General features: G+C 40.7%; 1 protein-coding gene and 1 pseudogene across 2 annotated transcripts; one reads left to right on the forward strand and one right to left on the reverse strand.

Moving 5' to 3' along the window:
- Positions 1-1,477: 1,477 nt before the first annotated feature.
- On the forward strand, positions 1,478-3,371 carry LOC124864722 (annotated as a pseudogene).
- Positions 3,372-6,087: 2,716 nt separating this feature from the next.
- Positions 6,088-14,613, reverse strand: LOC124864452 (general transcription factor IIF subunit 1-like). Of its 2 annotated transcripts, none has more exons than XM_047359233.1 (14): positions 14,478-14,613; positions 13,998-14,051; positions 13,771-13,817; positions 13,561-13,633; positions 13,233-13,426; positions 12,873-13,043; positions 12,545-12,750; positions 12,288-12,438; positions 9,611-9,666; positions 9,256-9,387; positions 9,099-9,169; positions 8,725-8,866; positions 8,477-8,615; positions 6,088-6,574 (listed from the first exon to the last, which is right to left on the reverse strand). In XM_047359233.1, exons 2-14 carry the CDS (start codon positions 14,007-14,009, stop codon positions 6,370-6,372), a joined length of 1,599 nt encoding a protein of 532 aa, XP_047215189.1. In that variant the 5' UTR covers positions 14,010-14,051; positions 14,478-14,613; the 3' UTR covers positions 6,088-6,369. The 2 variants fall into 2 exon arrangements, with proteins under 2 accessions (XP_047215189.1, XP_047215188.1); XM_047359232.1 differs by having other exon boundaries at positions 9,090-9,169.
- Positions 14,614-15,122: the final 509 nt, after the last annotated feature.

A 15,122-nucleotide genomic window follows, 5' to 3' on the forward strand; every position in this document is an offset into this window, starting at 1 on the left:
GCATGTTTTAGATGGTTTTCTGCCCCAGCACATCTGATTTCCGTCCGTGGCTGATTAACAGGCTTTTGTTGAACTGCAATCACATGAATCAAGTGTGTTAAAGCAGGGAAACATCTAAAACATGCAGGACACTGGCCCTTGAGGACCGACTTTGGACACCCCTGATTTATGGGATGTCTCACTGTCTTCAAACCAAAAGCTGAAACAAATAGATGGTGGTAATATTCTGTCATTTGTGGTAATTATAACAAAAAAACTTTTATATATTACCACGTCTCCTTGAAACTGTCTTTCTTTTTTCATGCTTTTCTTCTCATTCCACTCATATATCAATGTGTACATTACATTTTCACATTTCATTTTGTGACCACATAAATCAGTCATTATTATATATATTGTAAGTTTAGATATTTTAAATTCTAGTGTTTATTCTTCCGTATTCTACTTACTTTCCTTGAACATTTTTGTTGATGTATTTGTTTTATTTCCAACCATTATTTGTAAATTAATTTTTACCATGCAATGTTATAAATACATAAAGCTGTGATTTTTGTTTGCCGCCTGTCTCCTGATACCTTTGTACAATAAAATTCATTTGATCCTTTGCAAACTTTTTGTAAACTGTTGCTATAGCTGAAGGATACCTATAAGTAAATTTCTGAAAAACTATACAAAGACAGGTGAACTTTATTTCAGGTTCACTATAATTCATGGCAGAGGTGAACTCTCGAAGGCTGAATACTGAAACTGTTGCACATTTAAATAACCAGATTATTTAAGCCTTTTATAGAATTTGTAAAGTATAGTTTTTGGGTTTTTAGTTCAATTGTACAGGGTGGAACCCAGTAATGATGGGGCAAGTTTTCAACTGGTGGTCTCCGTTTTTTTTTTAATCTCACCTGACATTTTTAAATGGCTGCAATTTCGTAATAAATTGTATATCAGAAATTCGCGAATATTTTATACACAATCATTCAAAAGCAATTAAAACCACCACTCCTATTTTACCACAAACACTTCTGAGCATCACAACCAGAACCACAAGTTACAGTTATCGGTGTTCACTGCCCTCCAGTGTTCACTGTGAGGAACTGCAGCGTGAGTGGAGGAAGACGTAATTGTAACGCTGTTGACCGAACATATTTGGAAACCATTTCTCAATGGCTCGAGCAAAAAAGAGACTTGAACTCAAAAGCATATTATTTTTAAGGTTAAGCAGAGCCTGCTTACCTAGAATCATTAAACAAGAAGGTAAAATATGAGAACATACAAAACTTCTCGGGATTACTGAACAAAGCTATTTGTCTGCTAAATAATACGATGGTAAATATATTTCTTCACCTTTTTTTATTTCAAACATAAAATGCAGGTAAATTGGAAATTATTTTTCTCTTTAATGCAAACCCCAGGGAACCTAAACAATTTTTGTAGTTTATCTACTGAAGGACAACATGTCCCAAAATGCATTGCGGTTTGAACATGGCGCCTCACACAACCGCCTGACACTTGACAGCCGAAACGAAACGCTGCTGGAGGTAAACACTACTGTTCTTCGTGGTTCGTTGAAGCTGGTTCGTACGGGAGGATGAAATTGTTGCTGACGGCACTGAAACACACCCGAAAACCAGCTGTTTACATCTGCCACCGGTTCTGTTCGAGCGCCTGCAGCATCAGCAGGGGTCCTTCATCTCTCCAAGATGAGGTGATCGTGGGGTCAAGCCCAGAGCTGGTGCAGACTGTGGGCTCTCAGGTGGAGGTGAGGCCGGGCTTCATCACAGAGGAAGAGGAGGCTGCTCTGCTGCAAGAGCTGGAGCCAGGACTGAGGAAGAAACGCTACGAGTTCGACCACTGGGACGATGTAAGCATGTTCACAGTGCAACTCATATATAGAGTTTCAATATTTTAATTTGTTTTGATGATTATGACATACAGCTAAAGAAAACCAAAATGCAGTTTGTGTGAAAGTTACATAAATCAAACTATATTATTAATACAGGAATATTAAGTGTATTTGTTAACTCTAGTTTCAGACCTAATAGTTGATAGCCGTTAGGTATTTCTAAAGCTACTATTTAGAGATCTTTAATTATCTTTGTAAAATATTTAATCAAGATTAACTACCAAACATGGCTCTATAGGGAAACTGCAAAGGTAACTATCAGAACCCTTAGTTGTTGTGTTTTACCCTCTTCCTTTCCATGTTTTTTAACAAAATTCCTCCTAGAAATGTGTTTTGTCTTGTTAGTACAGCTGCAAAACATTTGAGCTTTGTTTCAGAATAATGCATGAAATCCAGGAACATTTGGCAACGATAAAGCACATGTAAGGGGTTTCTGAAGCAGACCAGTAAATACTAGAATGAAATTGAAATCAAGGTCGATTCAGAAGTCGCTTGTCTGCCAGTATTTACTAATGCCAGTTGATCAGCTCGATTCTTGTGATGTCATCAACTCCAAATGTTACACAACACAGAAGCAGCGGTTTTCATGCATTTTTTGATACTTACTGAAAATTAATTTGGACTGTGTTGCCCTGTACACATTCAGGCGATTCATGGCTACAGAGAGACAGAGCGTCTGAGGTGGGCGCCGGTGTGTGAGGAGATCCTGAGCCGTGTCCGATCTGTAGCATTTCCTCAGGGCGGTCCACTTCTGGGCCCCATGCACGTTCTGGATTTGGACAAAGCTGGCTACATCAAGCCCCACGTCGACAGTGTCAAGGTGTATCTCCATCCACATTGCTATGATGTCTTTTTGTGAGCTGTTCTCTGATCTTTCTTTCTCTACCTGTTTTCAGTTTTGTGGCAGTACCATTGCTGGTTTGAGTCTTCTATCTGACAGCATCATGCGTTTGGTGAAGGAGAATGCGCCCAATGAATGGCTGGACCTGTTGCTGACCCGTCGCTCCCTCTACATACTGAGGTCCACTAGGGCTTATTAGAAATAAAAGAATGTATTAGAAATTGCCTGAATATCAGAATGTTAACATTTGATTACCTCAACAATATCCAAGTTTAAATTACTGTTACTCATTTATTTCTGGCCTGTTTTCACAGGGACCAGGCCAGATATAACTTCACTCATGAGATCCTAAAAGATGAAGACTCGGTGTTCAATGGACAAAGGGTTCCTCGTCACGCCGGATATCCGTTATCTATCGTAACCTTTCAGGCTAACACCGTCTCTCTCTTTCTGTTTAAGCATAATATTGACTGAGTTGGTATGAAACTGATAGAAAGCCCTTCGATTGTATATGTGCAATATCATGGTTTTGGTGTGTTCTTCTTCTGTATAATACAGATAATACCAAAACAGCTCCACCTGATGCTAAATATAAATCTTAATGCAATAAAAGCACGACTTGTTTCAGTATTTTCTTCTAAAACCTGATTATTTTGAAATAATATTATTAAATCCACCTCAATCCAGCTGTATTCTGACAACTATCAGGGAAAAACGTTCCACACTAACCAGGTTCAAGAGTCTTGATAGTAAAAATAACTTATAGGTAGATTCCAGAAGCTCAGATTTTTTTAATATGGTAAATGGCCTGCAGGTGTATAGCGCTTTATCAAGTCCCCAGAGACCCCAAGGCGCTTTACATAACAAAATTAATATAACTTTTTTTTTTATAACTACATACTATGTAAAGGTAACGTCATTTGAAACCAACCCACATCTCAACCAGCAGGTGGCAGCAGCATGTTGGGGAAGCTAAAAATAATAGAGTAAAATCATTAATTTAACCAAAGGCAGAGAATGTTTCTGTTTAATGATTGTGTAAAAAAGGGGGGAAAGGATGAAATATAAAGGTTTGCCCTCTGATACTTGAGCCCTCTAGGAATGTGCTGTGATCATTGCTTTAAATTGTGTTTTAATTCTCCTTTTTAAGCAAATGAAAAGTATTTTGTTCACATGAAATCGGTTTTAGGTTAACTTCATGAAGAATTGCTTCTTAATTAACTCAATCTAAATTTTGGTATTGTGTATGCAGACTGACCTTAAACATGCAACGTTCCCTAAATGAATCAGTCTGTCATGCCTAAAAGTTAACAAACAAGGATGCAGCTGTTTTTGCAGAAAATTTCCGCAACGTGACACAAAATGTGCCAATAAACACTTAATTCCCACTTATTGTGTTAATATAAAAAAATGCAAAAAAATTATTGATATGACAAAAACCTGTATGCATTGGAAGCCATTCCCTACCTAGATACAGGAGTTGGACAATGAAACTGAAACACCTGTCATTCTAGTGTGGGAGGTTTCATGGCTAAATTGGACCAGCCTGGTAACCAGTCTTCATTGATTGCACATTGCACCAGTAAGAGCAGAGTGTGAAGGTTCAATTAACAGGGTAAGAGCACAGTTTTACTCAAAATGTTGAAATGCACACAACATTATGGGTGACATACCAGAGTTCAAAAGAGGACAAATTGTTGGTGCACGTCTTGCTGGCGCATCTGTGACCAAGACAGCAAGTCTTTGTGATGTATCAAGATCCACGGTATCCAGGGTGATGTCAGCATACCACCAAGAAGGACGAACCACATCCAACAGGATTAAATGTGGACGCAAGAGGAAGCTGTGTGAAAGGGATGTTCGGGTGCTAACCCGGATTGTATCCAAAAAACATAAAACCACGGCTGCCCAAAGCACGGCAGAATTAAATGTGCACCTCAACTCTCCTGTTTCCACCAGAACTGTCCGTCAGGAGCTCCACAGGGTCAATATACACGGCCGGGCTGCTATAGCCAAACCTTTGGTCACTCATGCCAATGCCAAATGTCGGTTTCAATGGTGCAAGGAGCGCAAATCTTGGGCTGTGGACAATGTGAAACATGTATTGTTCTCTGATGAGTCCACCTTTACTGTTTTCCCCACATCCGGGAGAGTTACGGTGTGGAGAAGCCCCAAAGAAGCGTACCACCCAGACTGTTGCATGCCCAGAGTGAAGCATGGGAGTGGATCAGTGATGGTTTGGGCTGCCATATCATGGCATTCCCTTGGCCCAATACTTGTGCTAGATGGGCGCGTCACTGCCATGGACTACCGAACCATTCTTGAGGACCATGTGCATCCAATGGTTCAAACATTGTATCCTGAAGGCGGTGCCGTGTATCAGGATGACAATGCACCAATACACACAGCAAGACTGGTGAAAGATTGGTTTGATGAACATGAAAGTGAAGTTGAACATCTCCCGTGGCCTGCACAGTCACCAGATCTAAATATTATTGAGCCACTTTGGGGTGTTTTGGAGGAGCGAGTCAGGAAACGTTTTCCTCCACCAGTATCACGTAGTGACCTGGCCACTATCCTGCAAGAAGAATGGCTTAAAATCCCTCTAACCACTGTGCAGGACTTGTATATGTCATTCCCAAGACGAATTGATGCTGTATTGGCCGCAAAAGGAGGCCCTACACCATACTAATAAATTATTGTGGTCTAAAACCATGTGTTTCAGTTTCATTGTCCAACCCCTGTTCATAAGCCCTTAGGTGGGAGCTGGAACAATTCCCTGCAGAGGCAGTTTGGTTTCAAGCAATAACATCTAGAGCAGCAGCATATATCAAATTGTAATTGTCATCACAATATCAGTGTGTGCCACACAAATGCAAAGAACTATCTTGGTTGCAACATTAGGTCAGGATACTAAGTTTCAAGTGTCAGGCCTTTACACTCTGCATGTCGATAATGTTTGGCCAGCTGGATAGACTCTAGCTGGCCTTAAAGTCCAAACCTGTTGCATATTTTTAATTGAAAGAAAATGTGGGTAAATCATAATGGGTATCATTGTTCCAATTTTCTGCATTATTATCTTTATTTACATACTTTCCTAATATTATTCATCTCCCAAAACATTGTGTTCATCTGATTTGTTCAGAGGCTAGTTTTAGGCTTTTATCACTCTTATTTTATATGTAAAGTACATTTATTTCTAAATCTGATGTGTTCTTTTATATACTATTGTAAAAAAAAACTAAAAGGAGCATTTTACTATATCACAATCTGGACAAATTTCCCTTTTTCCCCTCATAGAATGAAAAATGTATGTACACTGAGCCAAATCAGTGAGAAAAACTAGTCAAGTTTACATTTTATTAGAAGCGTTCTGACTTGTAATTGAAAACATCGTTTTTACTAAAACATTGCCACAGTTCTGGCTCCATGGTTTCAGGCTTAACTAAATTAAGAAAGTTTAACAAAAATACATCAACAACTGTATTCTTCAGACAGTTGAAGGTAAATCTGCTTGTGGCATGTTACAGAGTGAGCACAACCTTTGTTATCCCTTCTGTCCAAGGATCAGGAGAGATACTTCTTCGCTATGGTTTTAGCGTTATTCCCACCCCGACTGCTTTGCTGCTTACTCTGTGAGGTAGAAGTGCATTTTGTCATTGACCATCTTGCGCTCTGGATTGAGGCGCTTCAGGATCTGTGCGAGCACGTTGACTGTCTGCTCACTGCTCAAACCCGTGCGCTTGGTCTGGAACTTCTTCAGCAAGTCTTTGGTGGTCATTGGCTTACGGATCAGGTAGCGACGGACAGCTTCCTCCGTCAGCTGCACATCACTGTGAGGAAAGAATTTAAACAGAGGCCCTCTCTTCAACTTTTTTTGTTAGATTAAAAGGTGCATCTATTTGACTTACGTTGTCATCTTTGTAAATTGTGATGGGTTTCAATGCATGTCAAATGAAATATTAATAGTTCCAAGTTTATTGACCCTAAATGTTTAGCAGTAGGTCAGTGACTTCTTTTTCCAGGAGCAGGATGGCGTTTACCCCATGGAATTTGGCCAAAATGTCAAAATCAACAATAATGTGTTTTAATACTGCATAGTCCCTTATACAGGTCCTTCTCAAAATATTAGCATACTGTGATAAAGTTCATTATTTTCCATAATGTCATGAAGAAAATTTAACATTCATATATTTTAGATTCATTGCACACTAACTGAAATATTTCAGGTCTTTTATTGTCTTAATACAGATGATTTTGGCATACAGCTCATGAAAACCCAAAATTCCTATCTCACAAAATTAGTATATTTCATCCGACCAATAAAAGAAAAGTGTTTTTAATACAAAAAACGTCAACCTTCAAATAATCATGTACAGTTATGCACTCAATACTTGGTCGGGAATCCTTTTGCAGAAATAACTGCTTCAATGCGGCGTGGCATGGAGGCAATCAGCCTGTGGCACTGCTGAGGTCTTATGGAGGCCCAGGATGCTTCGATAGCGGCCTTTAGCTCATCCAGAGTGTTGGGTCTTGAGTCTCTCAACGTTCTCTTCACAATATCCCACAGATTCTCTATGGGGTTCAGGTCAGGAGAGTTGGCAGGCCAATTGAGCACAGTGATACCATGGTCAGTAAACCATTTACCAGTGGTTTTGGCACTGTGAGCAGGTGCCAGGTCGTGCTGAAAAATGAAATCTTCATCTCCATAAAGCTTTTCAGCAGATGGAAGCATGAAGTGCTCCAAAATCTCCTGATAGCTAGCTGCATTGACCCTGCCCTTGATAAAACACAGTGGACCAACACCAGCAGCTGACACGGCACCCCAGACCATCACTGACTGTGGGTACTTGACACTGGACTTCTGGCATTTTGGCATTTCCTTCTCCCCAGTCTTCCTCCAGACTCTGGCACCTTGATTTCTGAATGACATGCAGAATTTTTTTTTTTCATCCGAAAAAAGTACTTTGGACCACTGAGCAACAGTCCAGTGCTGCTTCTCTGTAGCCCAGGTCTGGGGAATGCGGCACCTGTAGCCCATTTCCTGCACACGCCTGTGCACGGTGGCTCTGGATGTTTCTACTCCAGACTCAGTCCACTGCTTCCGCAGGTCCCCCAAGGTCTGGAATCGGCCCTTCTCCACAATCTTCCTCAGGGTCCGGTCACCTCTTCTCATTGTGCAGCGTTTTCTGCCACACTTTTTCCTTCCCACAGACTTCCCACTGAGGTGCCTTGATACAGCACTCTGGGAACAGCCTATTCGTTCAGAAATGTCTTTCTGTGTCTTACCCTCTTGCTTGAGGGTGTCAATAGTGGCCTTCTGGACAGCAGTCAGGTCGGCAGTCTTACCCATGATTGGGGTTTTGAGTGATGAACCAGGCTGGGAGTTTTAAAGGCCTCAGGAATCTTTTGCAGGTGTTTAGAGTTAACTCGTTGATTCAGATGATTAGGTTCATAGCTCGTTTAGAGACCCTTTTAATGATATGCTAATTTTGTGAGATAGGAATTTTGGGTTTTCATGAGCTGTATGCCAAAATCATCCGTATTAAGACAATAAAAGACCTGAAATATTTCAGTTAGTGTGCAATGAATCTAAAATATATGAATGTTAAATTTTTATCATGACATTATGGAAAATAATGAACTTTATCACAATATGCTAATATTTTGAGAAGGACCTGTACTTAGTTTCAGGCCCAAACACCTGTTTTCCTTCTATTATAATTAGACTGTACCTTGAGCTTGGAGTGGATTTGCCTGATGGGGGTTGCGGCGTGCTCTTCCCAGAGGGGACAGGGCTCTGACTGCTGGGCTCCAACTTCAGCCTTTTGGCTGCCGGTGAGTCAGTAGCCGGAGTCTGAATTTGTCTTTTCCCTGATGGAAAACTTGATTATCAGTCTTCATCATAAGCATGTTGTGTTTCTCATTTAAATCCAGACTTTGTGTCAGTTTAAACATTTTTGCTGATTTACAAGTGGCACACCTTGCTCCAGCTTGCTGGCAGCAGCGCGCAGTGTGCTGGAGGTGGAGGCAGAGTCGATGGATGGCGTCCCCGGACGACTGCCTGTCCTGGAGCTGCCTGCGGAGCCACGTCCACCAGGCCGTTTAGGAGGTGTGCGCTTCTTCTGCGTGGAGCAAAATGAAAGACACCTTTCGTTAGAATAAAAGCAAACATGCAACAAACTACAAATATGAAACCATTCACACATTTCACATCCGCAAACCTAAAAATTGCTCCGAATACTTCAAGTCTTGCAGTATCAACAAATAACTGTCTATATCAACATAATAAATAAATGATTCAAAAAGTAGATAATGATTCATGAACTAATACTGACACACACACACATTGACCACCATGAACAAAGCAGAAGCAGTCTCTCCGTCAATGTCACTGTCATCAGAGCTGTCTGATTCGCCGCTGCTGTCTATAACAAAAATATCACAATAAAATATAACTGAACATTTGGCTATTTTTATGATAGCTTTCATAAAAAACCTAACAGGGTTTCACCTTTTTTCTTCTTCTTTTCCATCTGAACCGGGGTTTTCTTCCCTTCCTCCTCCTCTTCTTCCTCTTTTGCTTCATCTTCATTCTGTTTCTCCTCCTCGCTCTCTTCCTCACTCTCTGATACCTCATCAATACCTACACATTTATTGATTTTCAGACAAAAACATGAATGTTTGACACAGCCTTGGCAGTCATCTTGCAGTGATTTTAATAGCAACTCAAAAACAAAAAAAAAAAATCACAGGCAGAATTATGTCATTCTTATTTAATAAATCCAGGGAAAACTACTTTTAGTTTTAGTAAACGCATTATGCATTGATTGAATCCAAAATTTCAGGCTTTTTGAGACCGTTGCTACCTTTAGGGTGCTCCTCTGCTTTGCTGGGCCTTTCGTGTGTTGGCTCTTCATCTGAGCTGATGGGGGAGGGGGGGGGGGGGACAGACAGAAAAACATGAACACCGATCATTTTCAAAAGGAAACTAAAAATACCTCATCCCTACACCCAATGCTGGTTCTAAGTGGAGTGGTGATTAAGAATGAGGAATGGGCCTTAAATCAGGATCTAGATACTGCCATATAAATGAACTGAGAGCAAGGCCCAGAGACACAAATTTTGTCTCTTCTAATCCTGCAATCAACAATGGATTATTTTAAAACAGTCAAAATGAAGCCACTATTTTGATAAAATAAGAACAGTTTAGATTTATACTAAGACCTGGCTTTTTTCAAAAATTCACAAGGGAGTGGTTATTACTTTGAATCAGATTTTACTTGGTACAGTTTCTAAAAAATTGTAGACAGTCATTAAAAAAAGCAAAGAAAAATCAAGGGTCTGACAATTTTTTTATCTTTGTATTTTGCTTTCCTATTGCATACTCGTACTCGTACTCGTTGTCTTCTGCTTTATCCGGGACCGGGTCGCGGGGGCAACAGACTCAACAGAGACACCCAGACGTCCCTCTCTCCAGACACCTCCACCTGCTCCTCCGGGGGGAGCCCAAGGCGTTCCCAGGCTAGCCGAGAGACATAGTCCCTCCAGCGTGTCCTGGGCCGTCCCCTGGGCCTCCTCCCGGTGGGACGTGCCTGGAACACCTCCCGAGGAAGGCGTCCAGGAGGCATCCGGTATAGATGCCCGAGCCACCTCAACTGGCTCCTCTCAATGTGGAGGAGCAGCGGCTCTACTCCGAGCTCCTCCCGGATGGCCGAGCTCCTCACCCTATCTCTAAGGGAGTGCCCGGCCACCCTACGGAGGAAGCTCATTTCAGCCGCTTGTATCCGTGATCTCGTTCTTTCGGTCATGACCCAAAGTTCATGGCCATAGGTGAGGGTAGGAACGTAGACCGACCAGTAAATTTAGAGCTTTGCTTTTCGGCTCAGCTCTCTCTTCACCACAACGGACCGGCAGAGTGCCCCCATTACTGTGGCAGCCACACTGATCCGTCTGTCGATCTCCCGCTCCATTCTTCCCTCACTCGTGAACAAGACCCCGAGATACTTAAACTCTTCCACTTGAGGCAGAAACTCCCCTCCAACCTGAAGAGGACAAGCCACCCTTTTCCGGTCGAGTACCATGGCCTTGGACTTGGAGGAGCTGATCCTCATCCCAGCTGCTTCACACTCGGCTGCAAACCGCCACAGTGCATGCTGTAGGTCTTGGCTAGAGGGGGCCAGCAGGACCACGTCATCTGCAAAAAGAAGAGACGAAATCCACTGGTCCCCAAACCCGACCCCCTCCGGCCCTTGGCTGCGCCTAGAAATCCTGTCCATAAAAGTTATGAACAGGACCGGTGACAAAGGGCAGCCCTGCCGGAGTCCAACATGCACAGGGAACAAGTCTGACTTAGTGCCGGCAATGCGGACCAAGCTCCTGCTTCGGTCGTACAGGGACCGGATGGCCCCTAATAAAGGGCATTTGACTGTGTCACGAGGGACACAGTCAAATGCTTTCTCCAGGTCCACAAAACACATGTGGACCGGTTGGGCAAACTCCCATGAACTCTCGAGTACCCTGTAGAGGGTATAGAGCTGGTCCAGTCCTATTGCCTATTGCATACTGTGCTTTATAAAAATTGACAGTTTGTGTTCTTCATTGTAATTTGTGAAAGATCTCCCTAATCATATGCTTATCTATCTCAATCATTAGCAATTAGAAGTTCATTTTCAAAAGACAGAACACTTACTCTAATTTATAAAAATTAAAAAGGAGCTCTGTTTAGATTTTTATGAACTCTTATAACACGAAGAACTGCACCTAAACATCGCAACGGCAACTAGAATAGGCACCACTGCGGTAATACACAGCAGCATATTATGGTATATCTTTGATCTAGATATACAAAGATGATCATTTTGATAAGCAACTCATGGGGATAAATACATACAAACCCTTGGTGACTTTAACACTAAACCTGATTATATGTTGGACCTAAACCAGCAATAAATCATTTATTACTGTACTGGGCAGTATGCAATGAGTGAGCACTAGGGCTGCACGTCATATGAGATAATACTTAAATAAATAAACATGTAAAAATGTAAGAAATGTCTTTCTGCTTTGGATTTACAGCAAGTGGTGTTTTGTCACTGAAACAACTTAGTTTCTCAACACCTACACCAACTTTTACCTTCTACATTTGTTTAAGCTACATTCAGCAAGTGTCAGCAAATCTATTACAGATATAGCATGAATGCATAGTATTTAAATCATTAGCTACCCTTTATTAAAGTCCAAGCAGTTCTTTGTGATATGCATATTGCATACAGTGATACTGTGATAAGGATAGATCTATGATATATTGTGCAGCCCTAGCATCCAACAAGAAATGTCTTCATAAATGTTTTAGTTTTATTTAGAGTTTGATTAAGTCCTTAATAGAGGTTTCTTGTATGTTCTGAATTCAAGTGCAGCTTTCCAAACAAGCATTTAAATGCCACCAGGGGGTAATCTCAAAATCATGCAATCTGACATGTGAGACAGTATTGATTGTGTTTAGTGTTGCCGGGATGGTAAACGAGGAAATCTTAGTGATCTGACCTGCTTTCCTCTGACATATAATCCACTTCTACACCCTCATAATCTCCATCATCGCTATCTTCAAGGGCATCCTTATCATTCCTCTTTTGCTTCTTCTTCTTTGCTTTCCCTTTTCCTGAATTTTTTTTCATCTTTACCTTGCTTTCTCCATCTGTTGCATAAAATGAGAGGGCCCAAACAGAGAATATTCTCAAAACTCAGATTTAATAGATAAAATCTTGATGAATATGTAGGTTTACAATGTGCTTTTTCCCTACCTTCTCCCATGCTGCTGTCACTGTCATCACTGCTCATCTCCAGGTCCTCATCTAGGTCGTGAATACGCAGGTCGCCACCTTTCCCACCCCCCTTCTTTTTCTTCTTCCCACCTTTTTCTGTCTCATCCTCATCATCCTCACCACGCTCGTGCTCCCGCAGGCGTCTCTGAAGCATAATGCTGAAGTGGTTTACAACCTTGTTCCGCCTGTAAAATGAGAGGCGCATGTAACTTAAATGTTTTTTTTTTCATGCAAGAATATATATTTTATGTGCTAATTTTTCCAAATTGTTTTTAAATTTCAATTTTAATTTACTCCTCCCCCTCACCTGCCCCACTCTTCTTCGGCTTCTTCAGCAGTTAGCGTTCGATGCTTCGCCTGCTGTGTGAAGTTATACCACCCATGAACTGGAAAGGCTTCAAAAGCTCCATCCAGACACTGTGTAAAAATGTAGTAGGATGCATTTTCTGTAACTCCACCCTTCTTTATGCCTTTAAACCTGATATAAGAAGAAACACAAGCAAAGAAAAGAAGAAAACATAAGCTGAACTATGAACATTAAGGTTGCATAATTAGTGCAAAAATGTTTTTCACAAATTTCAACAAGAATACTTTGTAACACAATTAAGCATAAAAAAAATGATACTTTTAAAAATTGTAAAGCTTTTTAATTTAGTTAATCGCTAACCTCCTGCCAGCTTTGCCATTGACCTTTAGGATCCAAGGCTGGTCCTCCACTTTGAACTCTCGGGTCACAATTCCAAACTTTTTTCGTCGAGCCTCCTCACGCTGTTTCTTGCCAAATTCGCTGCCTGCGCCGCTCTCCGCTGTTTCCTCCTCCCCATATATTCGCCGAGCACTCATGTCTCTTTCCATACGTGCCTGGGAAGAAAGAAAAGGAAAAGCTACAAACGGACATTGAGGTATATTTTCATTTCTCATCATTTTAATATTTTGGTATCTCTTGAAATTATTTTTAAATGATCCAATTATCATCTAGAGAAATAAACGCCCACCTGTGTCCAACTTGAACAGTTGACTTTATCCCCTGCATTGAAAACCATTATATTGTACTTTTTGGTGGTGTTTCTAAAGCAAAAACAACCAAAGATAGAAACAAAACCATACTCAGTTCCATTTTTATCAGAGTCAGATAAGTCACTTTCGGTTAAAAGTAAAACCTTATACTTTACAAGTTGTTAAAAGCATATTTGTCTGTTACTCACTTGGGGACTCTCACAGTGTACTCTGTGGTTGAGGAGCTGCTGCCAGCCTGTAAGATAAACAGGCATTTCGTTGCCCTTTCTGAAACTCAGGAGTTGATTGTGTACGTGTATTTAATTTAGAGTTTAAGTGTTATGATGCGTTCTTATAATAAACTACATGTGTCAAAGTGATTAAAAGGAGAAGAAATGTGAATTTGTTTTTTATGAGAATAAAAGTGATTATTTACCAGGGACGTCATGGTCAGCGATCCACTGCTGGATTTATCAAGAGCTGATTCAGTCTAGTATAATACATAAAAAAGTATAATACATAATACACAACAACAACAAAAAACAAACCATAAAGTTGACATGATTAGCATGCATGACGAAAACTGAGAAACGAGCCTCGATTCAACTTAAACACTTTCTTGACCCACATGTTTTGGCATAACACAAATTGAAGCTAAATGTTGCTACAGATCTGAATGAAATACCAAGAATAAAGGAGACGCCAAATAAATCAAATTATGGAATCCACATTAAATGCACACTACGCAACCTATTACAGCAATGATGAATAACAGCACAAAATATAAACGGCTTTACCGTTAGCAATTGATGCTAAAATGGTTAGCACTTAGTGATTAACCAAAACTGAGGCCATTAGCTGCGGACTGTCCTGAACTTTAGATTAATTGGTATAGTTCTGCTTAAAACTCACTCACCTTGGCGTGAAACAAAGATAGCCGAATTTATACACAGTTTTAAGACATGAAACTGGACATAGTAAGTAGCATATCACTGTACAGATCAACTAGGTGCAGCGGGTTCCGTTCATAAGGACGGTCGGAAACAACTAGTCACAAATGGTTCCGCACTAAACAGGTGTTGTGCGAAATTCTGTTCCCCTGAAATATTCTGTTCCTCCTTGTGTCGGGAGCGCGCACTGCAGCCAGAGAGGCGGATCCGACCGTCTTCACAGCTTTTCTGATCAATTTGTCGGTAAAACGACGAAACGTATTCATGTCAATGTTGTTACTTAATTTTTAATCAACAGCTCCTAGAAAAAATAAATAAATAAATAAATACAAAATGAACCTGGTCTTGTGAGGTTGTTTTTGCACAGTTTCGTGTTGTTTGTCTTTTCCAACTTGTGTCATGTTCACTTTAACCTGACGGTCATCAGTCAGCCACCAAACACTGTTTTCCAACACGTCGTGTTTATTTCTACTTTTTTATTACTGATATAAAACAATGGATGCTCACTCTGTTGGCTTCCTGAATAGATGAGAGTGTAGCTTATTTTTCTGGTAAATCGCGTTCTAATGTAAAATATGACAAAATACTGGATTTATAAAAGACATTTTACT

This window comes from Girardinichthys multiradiatus, chromosome Y (assembly GCF_021462225.1).
Source record: "Girardinichthys multiradiatus isolate DD_20200921_A chromosome Y, DD_fGirMul_XY1, whole genome shotgun sequence".
NCBI lineage: Eukaryota > Metazoa > Chordata > Actinopteri > Cyprinodontiformes > Goodeidae > Girardinichthys > Girardinichthys multiradiatus.